Source organism: Vicugna pacos, chromosome 5 (genome assembly GCF_048564905.1).
Source record: "Vicugna pacos chromosome 5, VicPac4, whole genome shotgun sequence".
Taxonomy (NCBI): Eukaryota; Metazoa; Chordata; class Mammalia; order Artiodactyla; family Camelidae; genus Vicugna; species Vicugna pacos.
This window is the reverse complement of record NC_132991.1, coordinates 49,979,788-49,998,110: the sequence shown is the minus strand read 5'-3', so window position 1 is coordinate 49,998,110 and position 18,323 is coordinate 49,979,788. Positions and strand designations below refer to the sequence as shown.

Sequence of the window (18,323 nt, the reverse complement as noted above, 5' to 3'; positions counted from 1 at the left end):
GAAGTACCTACCATGGACTGGGCACTGCTAAGAACTCAGAATATCAAAATTAATAAGGCGTGATAGTCGTCTTGAGGAATTTGCAGTTTAGAGAGGAACAGATACGTTGGCAACTAACTTGCTGAAAGAGTAATTATTTCTGTGAGTGGATGACAGCACGGAAGGCAATGGGGGAAAACTTCATGGAAGAGATGACATTAGGCAAAAATAGTGATTTTTACTATATAGTAATCCCTAATCTTCTAGAAACATCGATGACTATACATTTTGTTCAGCAAAATCTTTTCCAGTCAAATGTTAGACACATTTCCAGGAAACCATCCTTAGAAAACTAAGTCGAATGCTTTTGAAGAAGGAACTGGGTTAGAGCCCACCCATGTGATGTGATGCACATTAAGTTCTCAGAATTCTGTATAGCTTAACAGTTGCTTGTCCTGTGCAGAACCTTCCTGATTCCACTGTTTTCCCTCGTTATCAATGATAACATACTTAGAATGAGGGCTTTCTGTGGTACCTTCTCAAAATGGGTAAAAATTATTTTATTAGACATTTCATGATCAAAAATCATGTTTTAAAAATTGATATTTTATATTTAGTTGTGCAGATTTCTTTATAAGTATTTTTAAAGAACTCACCCTTGTATTTCTCTTGTTCCCAAGGGGGTGCCATCTCTAAGCCACTCACAGATCAGACCGTAGCTGAATCCCAGGAAGCGGTGTTTGAATGTGAAGTTGCCAACCCAGATTCGGAAGGCGAATGGTTGAAGGATGGCAAACACCTCCCGCTGAGTAACAACATCAAAAGTCAATCTGATGGCCACAAAAGGAGACTTATCATTGCTGCCACTAAACTAGATGATGTTGGAGAATACACCTACAAGGTGGCCACATCCAAAACATCTGCCAAACTCAAAGTTGAAGGTCAGTGACATAATAACAGATTTATCCATTTCAAATCATGTTATGTTTTTTGACAGTTACTTTAAAAGTCAAATGGTATAACCATTTTGGATGCCATAAATCCTTATTTCACAAAATCATTATAAACTCTCTGAACTTTCTTTCTGAGCCATATACCGCAAGGTGCGAGATTGTCTATAAGACGAGTTGATGTGAGGAAGCCAGTTCTTAGGTACCAGCCGTGGAACAGCTGAATTAGATGCTCCCATTCTCTGTTCTTCTTTCTCTTTTCTCCAGTCCATCGATGAAGCTGTTATGCATACAGCTATGCAACCTTCATCTCATTCAAGTATAGAAAAATTATTATATGTTGTACATTTCAAATCGGATGCCAGGTTTTCCTGAATAGTCTCGAAAGTGTTTTTTATTTTAATTGAAGTATAGTCAGTTTAAAATGTTGTGTTAATTCGAAGTGTCTTTTAAAAACACTTGAGATGCTACATAACTAAATTTTTTGATAACCATTCTTCTGCAAGATGACCAGGTAACGATCTCATTGTGGACTTCTCTTACTTGGTGGTCTCATCTTTATTTTCTAAACGGATCATAAATTTGTCTTCAGCTGTCAAAATTAAGAAGACTCTGAAGAACCTCACGGTGACAGAGACGCAGGATGCTGTTTTCACTGTTGAGCTCACACACCCTAATGTAAAAGGTGTCCAGTGGATCAGAAATGGGGTTGTGCTGCAATCCAATGAAAAGTACACCATCTCAGTCAAAGGAAACATTTACTCTCTGAGGATTAAAAACTGTGCCGTTGTGGATGAATCCGTTTATGGCTTTAAGCTTGGAAGGCTGGGAGCCAGTGCCAGACTACATGTTGAGAGTAAGTTGACTTAGAAACTCTTTACCAAGTTGGCCAACTCACGGTTACCCTGAAGTTAAGCATATCACTAAACTGCTTCTACCTTCCTCATTAGCCGTCAAGATCATTAAGAAGCCAAAGGATGTGACTGCCTTGGAAAATGCCACCGTTGCCTTTGAAGTCAGTGTTTCCCATGACACAGTGCCCGTAAAATGGTTCCACAAGAATGTGGAGATTAAGCCGAGTGACAAACACAGGCTGGTCTCAGAAAGGAAGGTCCACAAACTGATGCTACAGCACATCTCTCCCTCGGATGCTGGCGAATATACAGCCGTGGTGGGGCAGTTGGAGTGCAAAGCTAAACTCTTTGTGGAGAGTAAGTATGAGGCAGCCCCTGTGGTATTTCTAGGTTATCCCCATGTCTTCATTTGTTTGCTCACTTCCTCTTTTTTTTTTAAATTAAATATATTAACTGACATGCTCTCTGATTTTCCCAAGCACTACATATTACGAAAACCATGAAAAACATTGAGGTACCTGAGACCAAAACTGCCTCCTTTGAGTGTGAGGTCTCCCACTTCAACGTGCCTTCCATGTGGCTGAAGAACGGCGTGGAGATTGAGATGAGTGAAAAGTTCAAGATCGTGGTTCAGGGAAAACTCCACCAGCTGATCATCATGAACACCAGCACGGAGGACTCGGCAGAATACACGTTTGTCTGTGGCAATGACCAAGTCAGCGCCACCCTGAAAGTGACCCGTAAGTTAAAAAACAAAATTACACTCAATAGACTCAGTGTTATTCCATATCCTACATTCCTCCTTCCTGACCAGTTACCTCGAGTGCAGCATCTACTGTGTGTTCACACTGAGATAGGTACCAGCATCCCCATCTGGATAAAACTTCCGATTAGAGCAGCATTGAGAGGCTCTCTGTAAAGACTCTCCGGTGTCTGCTGCTTGCCTTTTCCATTCCTGTGTCACTTGTCTCGTAGAGGGGGTACCTGGATGCTGCCGTAGCTCATCTCTCTGAACTGTGACCACTTTAACAGGTGTACTAAAAACATCCCAATTTTCACTCTATGCCTGTTACAACCCACATCATATTGACACAAAATCCCCTTGGGTGTATTTCCTCCCCCCTTTGCAGCAATCATGATTACATCCATGCTGAAGGACATCAATGCTGAAGAAAAGGACACCATTACTTTTGAGGTGACGGTGAACTATGAAGGCATCTCTTACAAATGGCTAAAGAATGGCGTGGAAATTAAATCAACTGACAGGTGCCAGATGAGAACCAAAAAGCTCACCCACTCACTGAACATCAGGAATGTTCACTTTGGGGATGCTGCCGAGTACACCTTTGTGGCTGGAAAAGCTACCTCGACAGCCACTCTTTATGTGGAAGGTAAGGTTTCATAAATGTCATATCCATAAAAATAAATGTCAGACACACTATATAAAATATGAGTGTATCAACTAGAGAATGGATTAATAAAATGTGATGTATCCACACACTGAAATATTATTCAGCAATAAAAAGAAAGCATTGATACATGCTCACCATGGATGAGCCTTAAAAAACTGTATACTAAGTGAGAGAAGCCAGTCACAAAGGACCTCATGTCATATGATTTTGGTTATAGGAAAAGTTCAGGCGACACAAATCTATAGAGGCACAGATCGGTGCCTAAGTCTGAGGGGAGGACGATGGGAGAGGTCTGGAGGGTGATGACTAAGGGGTGCGTGGTTTCTTTTTGGGGTAATGAGAATGCTTTGAAATTGATTCTGATGATGGTTGCACAACTCTGAATGCACTGGAAACCACTGAATTGTATGCTTTAAATGGGTGAACTGAATAGTATGTGAGTGATATCTTAGCAAAGCTGTTAGGAAGGTTAATTTTTTTACATGCCGTTTTCCAGCTCGTCATATAGAATTTAGGAAACACATTAAGGACATTAAGGTTCTCGAGAAGAAGCAAGCCATGTTCGAATGTGAAGTTTCTGAGCCTGACATCACTGTGCAGTGGATGAAAGACGGCCAAGAGCTGCAGCTCGTGGATCGGTCAGTCGTTCTTCTTTGCCACATCCCAGTGATTCCTGGTTTCCTATGAGGCATCACACATTAAACCTCAGTTTCCATTTCCTCCACAGAATAAAGATACAGAAGGAGAAATATGTCCACCGCCTTCTGATCCCATCCACCCGGATGTCTGATGCCGGGCAGTACACAGTGGTGGCAGGAGGCAACATGTCCAGCGCTAACCTCTTTGTAGAGGGCAGAGACGTTCGCATCCGAAGCATTAAAAAGGAGGTTCAGGTATTGTCCGCGTGCTGAATTTTTGGAGAAATCATCAGTAGCTCATAACCTGTAATTTATCATTCAGTTTTTTTTGACTTTGAAGTTTTGTAACTGTAGTCTTCTTAAAGTGAAATCAGCTTATCCCTACTGGCTCATACTCTAGTGCTGACATCAGTTTAGTCAGTTTTCTCTCACGTAGGGAATAAGTGTGTCCTTAGCAGCTGTCTAAATACTTTAATTAAAGCAGCTGTAGAAACCTCACTGTCTAACAAATGGCCACTTGCCAAGCAGCACCAATCCAAAAAGAACTAAGGTTTAAATTGTGGTGTTCACACAGCAACTAGAATGAAGGGAATTCAAAACCGGGTGGCATTTTCTCAGTAGCCTCCTGCTCTGCAGGGGCAGGTATACAGGGACTTGGCTGGGAACACTCTCGCTGAGGTCCAAAAGGAAGAGCATTTGGAGCTAAGCTGAATTCCTAGCAGGGATGCTGAGCAAACGCCTTGGCTCCTGACTATACGTGCAAAGATCGTCCTCGTGGGTTCCAGTCCTCCCACACGGCATCTCAGAGATAACATGGAAAGAGAAGCATCACTGGGGTTCATGTTTATCGTTTGCTCATCCAAAGAGAGCCAGGCATTACAGACCTTAGGCCATAGGGAAAGAGCCTTCAGTGGGGATTCAGACAACCTGTATGTGTTCTCCATCCTTTATTGTCCTATTCTGAACTTTGATTTCCTCACCTGTAAAAATGAGGATATCTCACCTAGCCCACGAGGTTATTGTTCACATCATGTGAAATCAAACCGAATAGGAACTTAAAAGAGCTTTGTCAGTGATAAACAACCCACAGATGTAAAGTGTCATTCTTTCTGTTATGATTAATTAAGAAGCAAACATTGCCTCTTTGGGGCAGCCTCCCTCCTCAGCGCAGGTGTAAGCATGATTCTCTACAAAAGAAGTTTGGGCACCATTAGTCCAAGGATAGGCAGGAACGTAGAATGTGCTGTAACCCATCAACTTTCTATATCATAATATGTAGGTTTGGCATGCTCTTCGAATGAGCTGTTTTTATTTATTTTTTCTTTTTTTAATGGAGGTACTGGAGATTGAACCCAGGACCTTGCACATACTAAGCATGTGGTTACCACTGAGCTATATCCATTGTCCCACTCCCTGCCATGAGCTGTTTTATAAACAGGTTAAAACTGAAAGGAAACAAGGGCTTCAATTTTCTTTTTATGTTGCTCCATCAAAAGGTTATTGAGAAACAGCGTGCTGTCGTGGAGTTTGAGGTCAATGAAGACGATGTTGATGCCCACTGGTATAAAGATGGCATTGAAATCAATTTCCAAATTCAAGAAAGATACCACTATACGGTGGAGAGAAGAATCCACCGGATGTTTATCTCTGAGACCAGGCATAGCGATGCCGGTGAATACACCTTTGTGGCAGGAAGGAACAGAAGTTCTGTTACTCTCTATGTCAATGGTAGGTAGAGATATTAACACATTTTTGTGCATCCATCTGAAATCCTCCCCTTCAGCTTACTAGAGTTCTGGTAATTCCTAGGCGATTTCTAAGGACCCCCTAGTATTCATACGTTTGCAGCTACATTTATTTTCACATTCTACCTATGGAAGAGGGATGGCAACTGTTAAAGGACTAAGATGTCATTTCCAGAAAGCACCTGATGGCTAGATCGTTACTTAGTTGGTGAACACTATGAAACATCCACTGTGTGTCAGTTATAATGGACCCCAAATGGGTTTCTAGATACAGCATCCAGCTGGTCTCTTCTCTGCCCTTGGCCCTGACTGCTTAGGTACTAGTAGCACTATAAGTGGTGGGGGTGTCCCAGCCTTTATAAGGGAGTGCCTGGGAGAACCTGGAGAGCCACAGGCGAGCTCCAATCCCGAGAATCAGGGGTTCTGACTTGAGGGGGGATTCCACGTGCCACCAAGTCCTCAGAGGAGTGCCAGTGAACCAACCACTTTCCTCATCAGAAACCTTAGAGCTGAATTTGAGGCTGGTCTAAATCTGAGACTATCCTACATACACGGAAAGAATGGAACCTTCGTCCCTGTCCTGACCTGGGGTCCTGTCTCTGAATAAATACCCCTGAGACAGATGAAGAAACACTAAGAGTAATCACAGGGATCATAAAAGCGAACCACATTGCCAGCATTCCCTCAGCCCCTAGAAGACCAGTGCTCACTGTACCCAGTTATTTTGATTTTTACATTAGGGGTAGAAAAGCTGAGGCACAGAGAAGTAAAGTTCTTTCCACGTGGTCATGTCAGAAACCAGCCTCACAGAAGTCATTTCTCAGCAGAAACTGACACAACATTGTAAATCAACTGTACTTCAATTTAAAAAAGTCATTTCTCCTCATTTCTTGGTTCCAGGAACCACCCAGTTCCCCTCACTTATCACAATACTAAGAATATGCTTTAATTAGCATAACAAGAAAGTTGAATTTTTTAAATCTACCTAACTGCCTTTAACTAGATCTAAAATGACGTTCGCTTATTCATTTCATCCAAGAAATGACTGTGACATGTATGTAAATACTTGCAAAACAAACAGACCTGAGTGGGATGAGCCACCTCACCACGTGATTTGCCCAGATGACTTTTAAAAATAGGAAGCATGTGGAAGTTGTTCTCAAATTCTTTAGGATACTGTCCATTGCTGCCCCCCACCCAGACCTGAACCAGGAAAGGGGTGACCACGTTATATTGAGAAACACAACACTCTCAGCACACACACCCCAAATATCAAAAGTATCTTTCTGAAGCTATATCCTCCACTGCCGGACAAAATTCCAGGTTTTTCTTCCTTCTTAGCACAAAGAATGTTCTAACATTCTGAGGCAAGTAAAGGTATCACAATTCCAAAGTTTTGTTTCTGGGCACGTAACCTTACCTGATGACAAAGTAATGCACTTTCCCGTGATTTCTTGTGTTTTCATGTTTTTTTCATGGGCTGTTTGTTTTCTTTTGCTCCCAGCCCCAGAACCTCCCCAAATCCTGCAGGAGCTCCAGCCTGTTACTGTGCAGTCTGGCAAGCCTGCCCGCTTCTGTGCTGTGATATCCGGCAGACCACAGCCGAAAGTTTCCTGGTACAAGGACGAGCAGCTGCTTTCCACTGGCTTCAAGTGCAAATTCCTTCACGATGGGCAAGAGTACACACTTCTGCTCATTGAAGCCTTCCCGGAGGACGCAGCTGTCTACACCTGTGAAGCCAAGAATGACTACGGGGTTGCCACGACCTCGGCCTCACTCTCAGTGGAAGGTAGAAATCCCTCACTCCCTCTCAGTTTAAGATAAAACCTAGGAAACTCACTTTTGTGTTCACTGTGTACATTTAAAAAAAAAAACACAATGTGGAGCACCTAAAAGTAGACTGCTCCCCAACTTTGAAATTTTGAAAATGCTCCACTGCCAGAGAAATTGAGATACATTGGCATGTTTATTCCACAGTCTGTAGGGCGATTTAATCCTGACAAGTCTTGTGGTCCCTTTCTTTAGTTCCAGAAGTTGTGTCTCCTGATCAGGAAATGCCAGTTTACCCTCCTGCCATCATCACCCCACTTCAGGATGCTGTCACTTCTGAGGGACGGCCAGCCCATTTTCAGTGCAGAGTTTCTGGAACAGGTAGGTTTGCAAGCAAAAGTATAATTGCTAATATTTTAAAAGAATGATGTGAAGAGAAGGTGTTCTCACCTTTTCCTCCCTTACAAACATCTCTTGCGCATAATTTGAAGTTTAATGAGCATCCTGCAGGAGACTTACTTGAATTATTGAATTAAGGATTAAATCAGTATTTTCCACTACCAGACTGCACACCTAAAAATTGATTAAGGTGGTAAATTTTATGTTATGTGTTTCTTTTTAACCACAATTTTAAAAAAAGAATTTGATCAGTGTTTTTCAACGTTTTAAACTTCAAAAAAATGCCATCTTTTATGATTATAGTTGCACTTATCTCTTGAAAAAAAATGGCAATATTACAATTATTATTAATTATAATAGTATCTACATGTGTTTCGAAAGAAGTGTCTGTTTACATGGAAGATGTTCAGTCTATGGACGGTTCTTGTGTGAAAAGGCATATTCCTTTGGAAGGCAGTATCTGGTAGTCCAAAGGCAGGGCCATTATGATCAGAGAGGTTGGATTTGAATCTTGACTCCCCTGTGTGACCTTTGGCAAATATGTGATTTCTCTGGTTCTCTTTCTCTCATGAATAAAGTGAGGATAATACTGCATTTAATCTTAGAATGTACGTTTCATGAGGCAAGGGTTCTTCATGCGGAGAACCAGGTGCCTGAAAAGCAGTAGCTACTAAAAGAAGAGCTCCGTGAAAGCAAGGGTGGATCCTTGTCCAAGAATAGCTCCTTACCTAGTAGATACTCAGTGAGTAATTGCTGATTGGACAAAAGAATGACTGTTAAGTGGCTGATACCAGTCACTTGGGGCCATTCTCATGGTTATGTGAGATACCCCACACCGGCCCGTGGCACAGTGCCCAGCGCACAGTCATCTCTCAGTCTGTTTGCTGGTATGATTTTACTGGTGCACGTTTCCCAAACACCACCAGCTCCTTCCCTCACCCCAGGAGTCTGGCCTTGGTAGAATGAGACAAAACGTTTGGAGCCATTTCAAGCTGATGATGATTGTAGACTGACCTCAGATAGGGACAACGTAAATCAGCTTTATCCCAAATGAAGATCACTGTCTCATTTTCTTGGCTTTCGTGTACCACCACAAGGAGAAATTCTCAAAGTGTGGGCATTCTGAAGCATTCCTAAGAAGTTTGTTTTGGTTATTGTGCTTCTCCCATTAGTTTATGACCCAGGGTCTACTTTGCCAAGAGCCATTTTCCTAAACAAGTTAGTGTTTCAGTTGGGCTTCTATCACCTAATGATTTCCTCCTCTGGGTGGAGATGCTGATTTAGAAACCAAAGAGAGCGGTTTGATTTAATTAAAGGATATGACATATGTAAAGCACTTACAGGCATGGCTGGCAAGTGACTGGTGCTCAGTACACTAATTTTATTATAACCATTAAGAGGAATTATAGAGACATAAAAGTCTGGCATTGGGTGCCCAACATGGATAAATACTATGGACTTTGTGACTTCAGAGCAGTATTTGAGAAATACTAAATACTGAGAAATAAGGACTGATTTGGTAATATCCTACTAAAAAGAAAAATGCATTTTAACGTCAAATTCACTAAAGCCACAATAAATAATTTATCCGTTCATTGGATTTTTTCAGGAAAATTTTCAAATAAATATACATATATGTGGATTGTCTAAAGTAGTAGTCTTAACTATATTTACACAGTGCTTTTTAATTCATAAATCATTTTTAGTTTGCCTTTAAGGTGTTACAGAAATACATTTGAAGCTCTCTATAAGACTCCAGTTGGGGTAGAAAGAGACAAATATCTTTTCTATGGGATTTATGTCTTCAAATGTTTGAATGGACTTTATAAATTCATGAGATCATTAACTCTCTATGTGTGGTAGTATTTATACACATATAGAGGTTTTAGCATGCTCTTGTAAATATATTTTCTATATGATAAAAATTAAATTTGTTGAATAAAATGTGCTTTTAAAATAAAAGCTTACCGAATCACATAGTTTCATGCCCCTGGGACTGAAGATATTTACACAACTTCCTCTGACCAGGTATTGCTCTGAGAAGGTAACTATAGCTCTGCCTTCTACAGAGGCATTGGGAAGAAAATATGAGTCTTCAGAAGCCCCAGTCTCATGTTTTTAGGAACTCAGTACTTGCTGTACACATGGAACATGGTCAAGCAATCTGGTGGTGCTTTTATGTGAAAATGTGTCTACTGAAGGTCTCTCGTGCCACCTAGTGGTAGAAGAACAATTTGGAAAAGTAGAATTTTAAAATGTAATAACGCTAGCTTTTTGCTAGTGTTCATTCTACAGATACGAGTCAGTATCATTTGGAGGCTTACGGAGTGACAGCTAGCTAAGTGAAATGATAAATAACTAGTTTAGTAATGAGGAATGCCCATCGTTCATTGAGGCATCTGTTTCGTTTTATTCTACCAACATTTGTGTTTCTGCTATTGAGACATCACGCTAGGTTCTGAGGATGCCGGACCTGCCTCCTGCCTGCACGCAGGTCAGCGTGTAGGTGAGGACACGCACATGTGCAATTCGATCCCAAGGTGTAAGTGCTGTAATAGCCCACCTACTCAGTGCTGTGTGTCTGGGAGACAGTCAGAGAGATGCATGGACTAAACACTGAAGAATTAATAGGCTCATCGAGCACAGTGGCGCTCCAGGCAGAGAACAACATTTAGAAAGTCGTAAAAGCTTGCAAGAACACTTTATGTGCTGGAAACAAGTGGTTTAAGTACGGCTAGAAAGTGATGTAACGGGTGGGCGAGAAGCTAGAAAAGAAGGTAAGAATCAGATACTGAAGGGTTTGCTATTATTCTATGCTTAAAATTTGAGATTTTATCTTGTTTACTTTGAGGGACCACTGAAAGATTTTTAAGCCCTGTATCATGGGTAACATGATCAGGTTTGCTTTTTAAAGGCAATGTTCTGATAGTGAAAGGAGGAATCAATAGATATGGGAGTTAAGACTGGAGGTAAGGGACCAGGGAGAGGCTATCATATCATAATGATAGACTTGGAAAGTGTTGACAACGAGGGGAGTCCAAAATGGGGGTAGATTGTGCAAGAATCCAGGAGGTAGAATGAACAAGATTTAGGGACCAAATACAATGGAACTGTGGGGTGAGGAGCAGGGGCAGTGGGGCGGCCCCGCAGAAGCCATGAGAAGCCAGTGACATAGACAGTGGCAGCCCAGCCAGAAGCACCAAGTCCATTACTAAGACAGATCTTACCTCTTAGCTCATTTATTATTGATAATTCTTGCCGGTCCTCCTGCTTCATTCAGTTCCTCCAAAGGAAGAAGTTGTCAGTAGGAATAAGTGGGGAACCTTGTGAGAGAGAGAGAGTACCAAACTCTTCATCCTTCCCTTTCCACTGAGTGTGAAACAAACAAACCAAATATTTGTAGGATGACTATTACACTCCAGGTGATGATATGACTTTATATTCTATGGCCCTGTTTTGTTTTTTCAGTTTTGCAGGGATGGGGGTGGGAATTAGGTGTGTGGCCCTGTTTTGGGGCACACTATTGAAGGCATTGCTGATCCCGTGTGATGTTCGACATTCTCATTTTAATGACTGATTGGTGCCGGTGGTTTCTAAAGCCCTTTCCTACGTGTATGTCATTGAATTCCCACAGCAATTTTATGCAATGAAAAGCCCATGAATTATTATGCATCTTATTTTGCAAATGAGAAGACTGGTCCAGAGAGATGAAATCAAACGTTGGGTCACACAGCTGGCAAATTAGAGTGGCAGGATTTTATTTCCTACCTTACCTTGCTACCTAAGGAAGTAAAAACATTTGTTTAATTAAAAGGAGAACTTGTAGTTGTAAATGACTACTGTAGTGGAAAGGCGGGGGGAACCTTCATAAACCAATATTAAAAAATGCAGACAAGTACTAGATGATTGGACTATTTATTAGAAGACCCCTGTGGACGGTATTGTGATAAGGAAGTAATACAGTGTCAATATATTCCAAAAACAAGATGGCTTTTAATTTCAGCTTTTAAAACAAGTATCTAAATTTAAATCCATTCTTGACCAACAGTGTCATTGCTTTAATGGGAGTATAATATTTTTAAAAGCGCACATCACCTTAAACTATAACAACATAATAATATGTTATTTTATCCTTGCTTTTGGGTTTTTATTTTCTATCGTTTTAAGATGATTCAAATCCTTGTATGGAAATAGCTAATTTTATTATTATTTATTATTACTGCTACTTTGAAAAAAACCAACTATATCTAAGATGCTCAAATTCCATGATTCTTTTAATTTTAAAAATTACTTTCTGTGGGGCTAAGACTTTGCAGTGGTTGCTCATTGGTAACAAAATAATAGAGATTCATATTTCTTCAGCCTTCATGGGTGTCTCTTGTAAACTTTATGAAATGTTGATTTTCTCGGTTCTATTTTTGATGGCTGTCTCTGCCCAGAGTCGAGATTTTCCTCACTTCCTGTCCTAGTAGGCAACCACAATCCCAGATCAGCCCATTTATGATGACTAGTTTCTCAGGACAACCTTTTTCTCAAGGTTTTCTCATTGTCAAAACCTTGTGTCTGCTTCCATAGCATGACATACAAATGGTTTAAAAAGATATAACTAAAATGGTAAAATTTTAAACCTTAAAATGTGTCTATAAGCTGGATTTTTGTAGAATCATGTTTCCTTCTTAAAGATAAAAAGAAATCATAGAGGATCGGATGTGGCATGCCCAAAAGAAAAGTATAGTGTTACTGAGATAAATATAAAATTAGTCACCAATATAGTCTATAATGTGTTTGTAGATAAACAGAAATATCCACTTGTTCCTGTGATTTATTTACTTTAAAAATTAAAAACATTATTTGTGGGTTTTTTTATTTTTTTTAAATTTGGGGTTGGTTGTAATTAGGTTTCTTTCATTCTTTCTTATTATTATTTTTAATGGAGTACTGGGGATTGAACCCAGGACCTTGCACATGCTAAGTACACACTCTACCACTGAGCTTTACCCTCCCCCATTCCTGTGATTTAAATATCCCTTTCTTTTGTGATACAGATCTCAAAGTGTCTTGGTACAGCAAAGATAAGAAAATCAAGCCATCTCGATTCTTTAGAATGACTCAGTTTGAAGACACTTACCAACTGGAAATTGCTGAAGCTTTCCCAGAAGATGAAGGAATTTATACTTTTGTTGCCAGCAATGCTGTCGGTCAAGTATCAAGCACAGCCAGTCTGCGACTGGAAGGTACAGTAAAGCAACTTTATGAATCACATTTAAATACAGATCTAATCTCATAATGTCAGTAACCATCACTAAGGATTTCATGTAAATCATCATTGGTCCTACCATTCTCTTTTAATGCAATTAATTCTTTCCACATTATAGGCGATGTTCTCGCTTTTCAGTTACCCTTCTCATTATAAATCACGAAGCATCATTTTTCTTTTTGCCCTGGTTGGTCTCTATAACATTTCGTAATGTCCTGCTCTCATCACTGGCTTCTATGCTTCCTGATCAGCATGTATCAGAACAGGGAGAAATATGCTAAAGAAATAAGTAGATTTGTTTTCTCATCTGGCTGGGATGAAAATTAATTTTTTTTTTAATCTGAGTGTTCCCATCCCCTCATTTTATTGACACGGTTCTGATTTCACAGAAGCTGCAGTTGATGATTTCAGGTCTGTAACCAGCTGGATGTTCACTAGATGGATATTCACCATCATTCAGAGACTGCCTGAGGGTTGAGGGGCTCAGCTGTGAGATGGTTTAACATTGGTTACTTCGGGCTCTTAAACTGCAGTCAGAAACACTCCTTCAGTATCAGGGAGGTGGGGGGCACTTTGATTCAAAATAAGATAGTATTTTTCTACAGTAAGACTATTTTTCCTAAGCTAATTTAACCTCTGTAGTATTAAACATACACAAATACATGAAGATTTAGGGCAACTTTGGCTTTTTTCCTTGATTTTAAACAACAGAAAGCAAGAATACCTGAACTGAATTGCATACTCCATTACTGCCTTCAAGAAGAATGTGGTGAAGTTTCTTAGTTTATGTCTCAGCGTGTTTGTCTGGCAAATGGAAGGACACTTGTGTGACTTTGAGTCAATAATGGCATACACTGACAAGGCATTAGGATTGGACTGGATTTCTAGTCCACCATTGAAATTTGCAGTGGGTCTGTAGACAACTCCCAGTGAGTTCTGGTTTCCGTGCCTAGCAAGACATTAAAGATTGGCATGCTTCTTTTCAGGATTTAGCAAACTTGAAGAAGTTACATCAAACTCTCAATGGCATGTCTCTTCATCAGTTTCATTTAAGAAGGAGGCCCTTGGCCAAAAGCCTGTCTTCATTCAGCCTCTCGCAAGCCTCAGGGTGCACAGCGGGGAGACAGTCAGATTTCATGCAAGGGTTTCTGGCATTCCCAAGCCAGAAATCCAGTGGTTTTATAACCAGCAGCCAATGCTACCAGCAAAAGATGTAGTGTTCCATTTTGAGGAGTCCACAGGCATGGCTTTAATGCTTCTAGTCGATGCTTACTCGGAGCATGCCGGGCAGTACTCTTGCAAAGCCGCCAATAGTGCTGGGGAAGCCACTTGTGCAGCTACGCTCGCAGTGACTCCGAAAGGTAAAGAAAGCCCAGCTTGCCTCAAAGACTTTGATGTGCTGCATCCCTCCTGCTCCACTGTTACTAATGAGAGTCTGCTGTGTGTCTCATGCATATTGCAGTCAGTCCATAGTTTACTAATAAAGTAACACCCAGGTCCCCCTAAGTCCTTAACTAAGATTTAACCGATGTACTTTAAATCTCACTGGAGTATGCGTCCCATGCGTTACACTAGTCATTCTTTGTTAGGTGTCTACTTTGCTTGACATTTTTTCTTTTCTAAACAACATCTCATCATTGCGTCATTAATGATCGACTTGCTACGTGTTGTTTATAACAATATGGAGGGAGAACAAATGGTATCCCAAAGAGAGTCAGGAAAAAAGAGAGGCTATGTCACTCTGGATAGCTGCAATGACAACAGAAGGAAGGAACCAGATACTATGTGGCATCCTCATGAGACTTCATCATTCATTCATCACTGGATCACTGGGAATGAACTTTCTTCTGTGTGAGCCTGACATCCTAGAGCATACTGCGTCTGGCCTGCTGCCTCCAAGTGACGACGACGTCTTTCATCTTCATCTTCCGTGCCGTTTTATGTGACTAACCTAGCCAAGTGACAAGGCTAAGGTCTTATTATTCTTTTCTTTTTCTTGTCACTTGATTACACAGTGCAAGCCCTAGCTAGGCAGAGTTCTGGGGAAGATGTAAGAGATCCACCAAGTCCTAGGCAGGGCAGATTCTTCTTTCACAAAACAGGAGAGCAAAATATCCCAAAAGGAAATTAAGTCATTTCAAGGATCATTATATGAATGTGAATTTCAGGTTTGGATAGTATCTCAAAGTTCCACCTACACAGCTGCATCCGTTCGAGATGTCAACCTGCACCGTACTGGATCCCTTTCACAAACTGCAGAAAGCACTGAGTTAGCTGAGAAACATATTGAAGAACTGATGGGTGACACACCTAAGATTCTCCTGCATCTTCAGGACCTCTCTGTAGAGTGCAGCGACACAGCTCAGTTGCTCTGTGTTTTAGAAGATAAATCTTCCATTGATGCAACCTGGACTCATGAACGTGTAAAGATAGAGGAATCTAGGAGAGCAAAGCAGTCACAAAATGGAAATACTCAGTTTCTTACTATGAGTAATATTCAGCTGGTGGACCAAGGATTGTACAGCTGCCTTGTACACAATGAGTATGGAGAGGAGACCACATCAGCAGTACTGAGAGTAGAAGGTGGTTATTTGATTTTTAGCTGTGACTTGCTTCATTTCATCCTCATCACTTTATGCAGCTTTTCCAACATGCAAATAGAATCAATGAATATATTAATTAGAACATCCTTAAATTAGCACTGTATTCACAAATGACTTATGAAAGTCATCCAAGTCATTGGCCAATCTTGTTATGAACATGTAACTTCCCAGTCTAGAGTCAAGGTTAGTTTAACTTTCAAATCTGGGATCAGAAAGTTAATGTTTGTTTCATAGGTGCTGGGTTTTGTTTTTTTTTTCTAATATTTATCAAATGTGCCACCTAGGAATTGTACCAAGAAAAGGTTAAGATGTTATGGTTCATCATGTTTTTTTTTAGTATTATTGTGCCTGGGACTGTCTGGACCAAAATTAGTGGTCTCTAGATATTTTTCAATAAATGATGCTGCTTTCTCAGATACTCCCAGAATTGTAGAGTTAGCTCAGGGTAAGATCATTATTTTAGCTGTTATTGTGCTGGATTCACTACTGTGTCTGGAAGGGCAAGGATAAATTTGGGCAAAGGATAGCTTCTTCCTTTCATCCATGGACTTTCTTCTTAGACACTAATGAAATGAGAAAAGTATTCTTCAGGTGCCAAAAGCCTGTGCTGTGTGTCTGCAGGCAAAGGACTTTCACGGACTCCCATTGAAGGAAGCTGGTGGAATTTGGGCATCTCCAGGGGCCTGTGGAGAGCTGTGGCCTCTAGTTCTTCCCTGGTCTGGCCATACTATTTTTGAGGCATTACAGATGAGCAGGGGGCAATACCGTGCTATGTGCATGGCCATCTCTGCCCTGAATTTTGAAACAGAGTCATTAATTCCCTTAATGTATCTACAACCCTCACTCACCCAAAGGAGGATTTTTTTTCTTTATTAATCTGACATTTTGATCTATAGCTATTTCTGATTAGTTTCCATAGCCTTGGAAAGGAATATCTCAGGGACTGAGGTCTAGTTGTGCATGTTAGATGGAATATTCCACCATCCAGAAAGTTGACCCTCAGTTTCACATAGCTGCTGGCTAGTGCTGTAATGACAGAGTAACTGCCTGTCTGGAGTTGCGGTCTACAAGTCATGTCAGTGAGAACTGTGACAGTTTCTGCAGCAAGATAATTGGGAGCTGGCTGTGCTGTAGAGGTGAGAGACATAGAGGTCTTTCAGCTTGCTTCCTAAAGAAGCTAATGCCATAGGACAGTGCTTGATGATCCTGTTTCCAGGGTGGATTTGCTTCAGGATTTCCAGTTCACTCAGTTCTAACTGATTATATTACTAAAATGTTCTTGGAGCATGAGCTTTGTTTTTTTTCCTGGGAAAGCCCAGACTGCTGTGCTTAAGAAAGTTAAAAGATAAGCCCACTTCTAAGTGTTTGAAGAGTGATCAGGCACAGTTGTCTAATTATCTCATATAGTTCAGTCTTGATCTGTTCCTCTTTTTGGGGGGGTAGCTAATAACTTTACACAGTTATCCACAAAAATCAAGTAGGAATGTGAAATCCCCTAAGTCTGTTTGAGTCAAGTTCTTAAGTGCATACTGAGCATAGACATATCATATCTTAAGTTTGGGAATTAACACGCTGCTCTCATCCTAATGACATTTCATCTTCTCTAAATTCCACATGTGTTTTACTCTTCCAAACACAGCAAATACATTCCTTTTCCTAGTTTTATTCTTATCCAGCAAAAGAATCACAAACCAAAGCAGTTACCAAAATTACCCTTGATTTAGACACTGAAAATATTAAAACACTCAGAGTCCCAAATTAAAACAATCTGTGAAATAAAGAGAGAATTGTCCAAGAAAACATCAAGTTTGTCATTAATTTCATGTCAAAGACCACGAGGAACTGAGAAACGGTGTCAAGCACACTGACATGTCACGCAGAGCAAAGACTGAGAGTGGTACCCGGGCACCCTCTTTCTCCAGAAGCCACCCAGAGACTATTGTGCCTAAAGGCTGTGTCTTTTGTAATAAAAGCAATTTTGAATTGAGGAGTCTTTGTTTTGCTCTTTATTATTGGACTTTGTGTAGTTTAAAGTTTTAAAGGTGGTTCAAATCCAAGTATTTACTAGCAGAAAACTCTTAATTCTGCAGGGAAAACTGAGAATAGCCCTCAGTTAAGAGTGGCGAATCAGAAAATGCATGTTCCTTCTAAATGTGATTTCATCTCTTAGCAAGTTTTCAGTCAAGACATTTAAAATATATATTCCTTTAGTTTGTGGATTGCTCTTCTCAATGCATGTAAAAGGCATGGGGAATTGCAGAACTAAAAGAGGAAATTGCACAGAGAACCTAAAATAAAAATGTTTTAAAGTCTTTGTCAACGTTGTCATGTACTTCATCAGCTCATTGATTTGTTTGGCATGGATTTTGGGGGGTGCATTTGTGGGATGTAGTTTTCTATTATTATAATAGAAAGAAAATTGTAATTGCATAAATCATTAATTGATGCAGAAAGTATACAGAATTAAACATTAAAATCTCTTTATATGTTTTTCCATTCTAGCCCCTGAATCGATTTTGTATGAGGGGATTGGACAGGAGATTGAGATGGAGATGAAAGGTATTGTTACACTGAATGTGAGATTTAAGTAGAAATTCTGAAGGATTAATAGAATCCTTGATCTGCCTTCTGTTAGTATCATTGAGAAAAATGACACAGATGTACAAATATATCTCTTAGAGTATATATTACTATGTCGCATGCCTATGTAGTATGC

At 40.3% G+C, this 18,323-nt stretch overlaps 1 protein-coding gene across 5 annotated transcripts in view; it reads left to right on the top strand.

The window, feature by feature from the left end:
* Positions 1–18,323, top strand: part of TTN (titin) — a 264,646-nt gene that overhangs the window by 32,019 nt on the left and 214,304 nt on the right. For 4 of the 5 annotated variants that reach the window (XM_072961229.1, XM_072961227.1, XM_072961226.1 and 1 more), the window contains 12 exons: positions 660–920; positions 1,522–1,785; positions 1,880–2,140; positions 2,263–2,523; positions 2,914–3,174; positions 3,692–3,833; positions 3,923–4,088; positions 5,330–5,561; positions 7,083–7,367; positions 7,604–7,729; positions 12,793–12,981; positions 18,110–18,166. In XM_072961229.1, the coding sequence (XP_072817330.1) occupies positions 660–920; positions 1,522–1,785; positions 1,880–2,140; positions 2,263–2,523; positions 2,914–3,174; positions 3,692–3,833; positions 3,923–4,088; positions 5,330–5,561; positions 7,083–7,367; positions 7,604–7,729; positions 12,793–12,981; positions 18,110–18,166 (2,505 nt within the window). Of the gene's footprint in view, positions 1–659; positions 921–1,521; positions 1,786–1,879; positions 2,141–2,262; positions 2,524–2,913; positions 3,175–3,691; positions 3,834–3,922; positions 4,089–5,329; positions 5,562–7,082; positions 7,368–7,603; positions 7,730–12,792; positions 12,982–13,990; positions 14,366–18,109; positions 18,167–18,323 lie in introns of all 5 variants that reach the window. The other variant, XM_072961228.1, reaches the window with a different exon arrangement.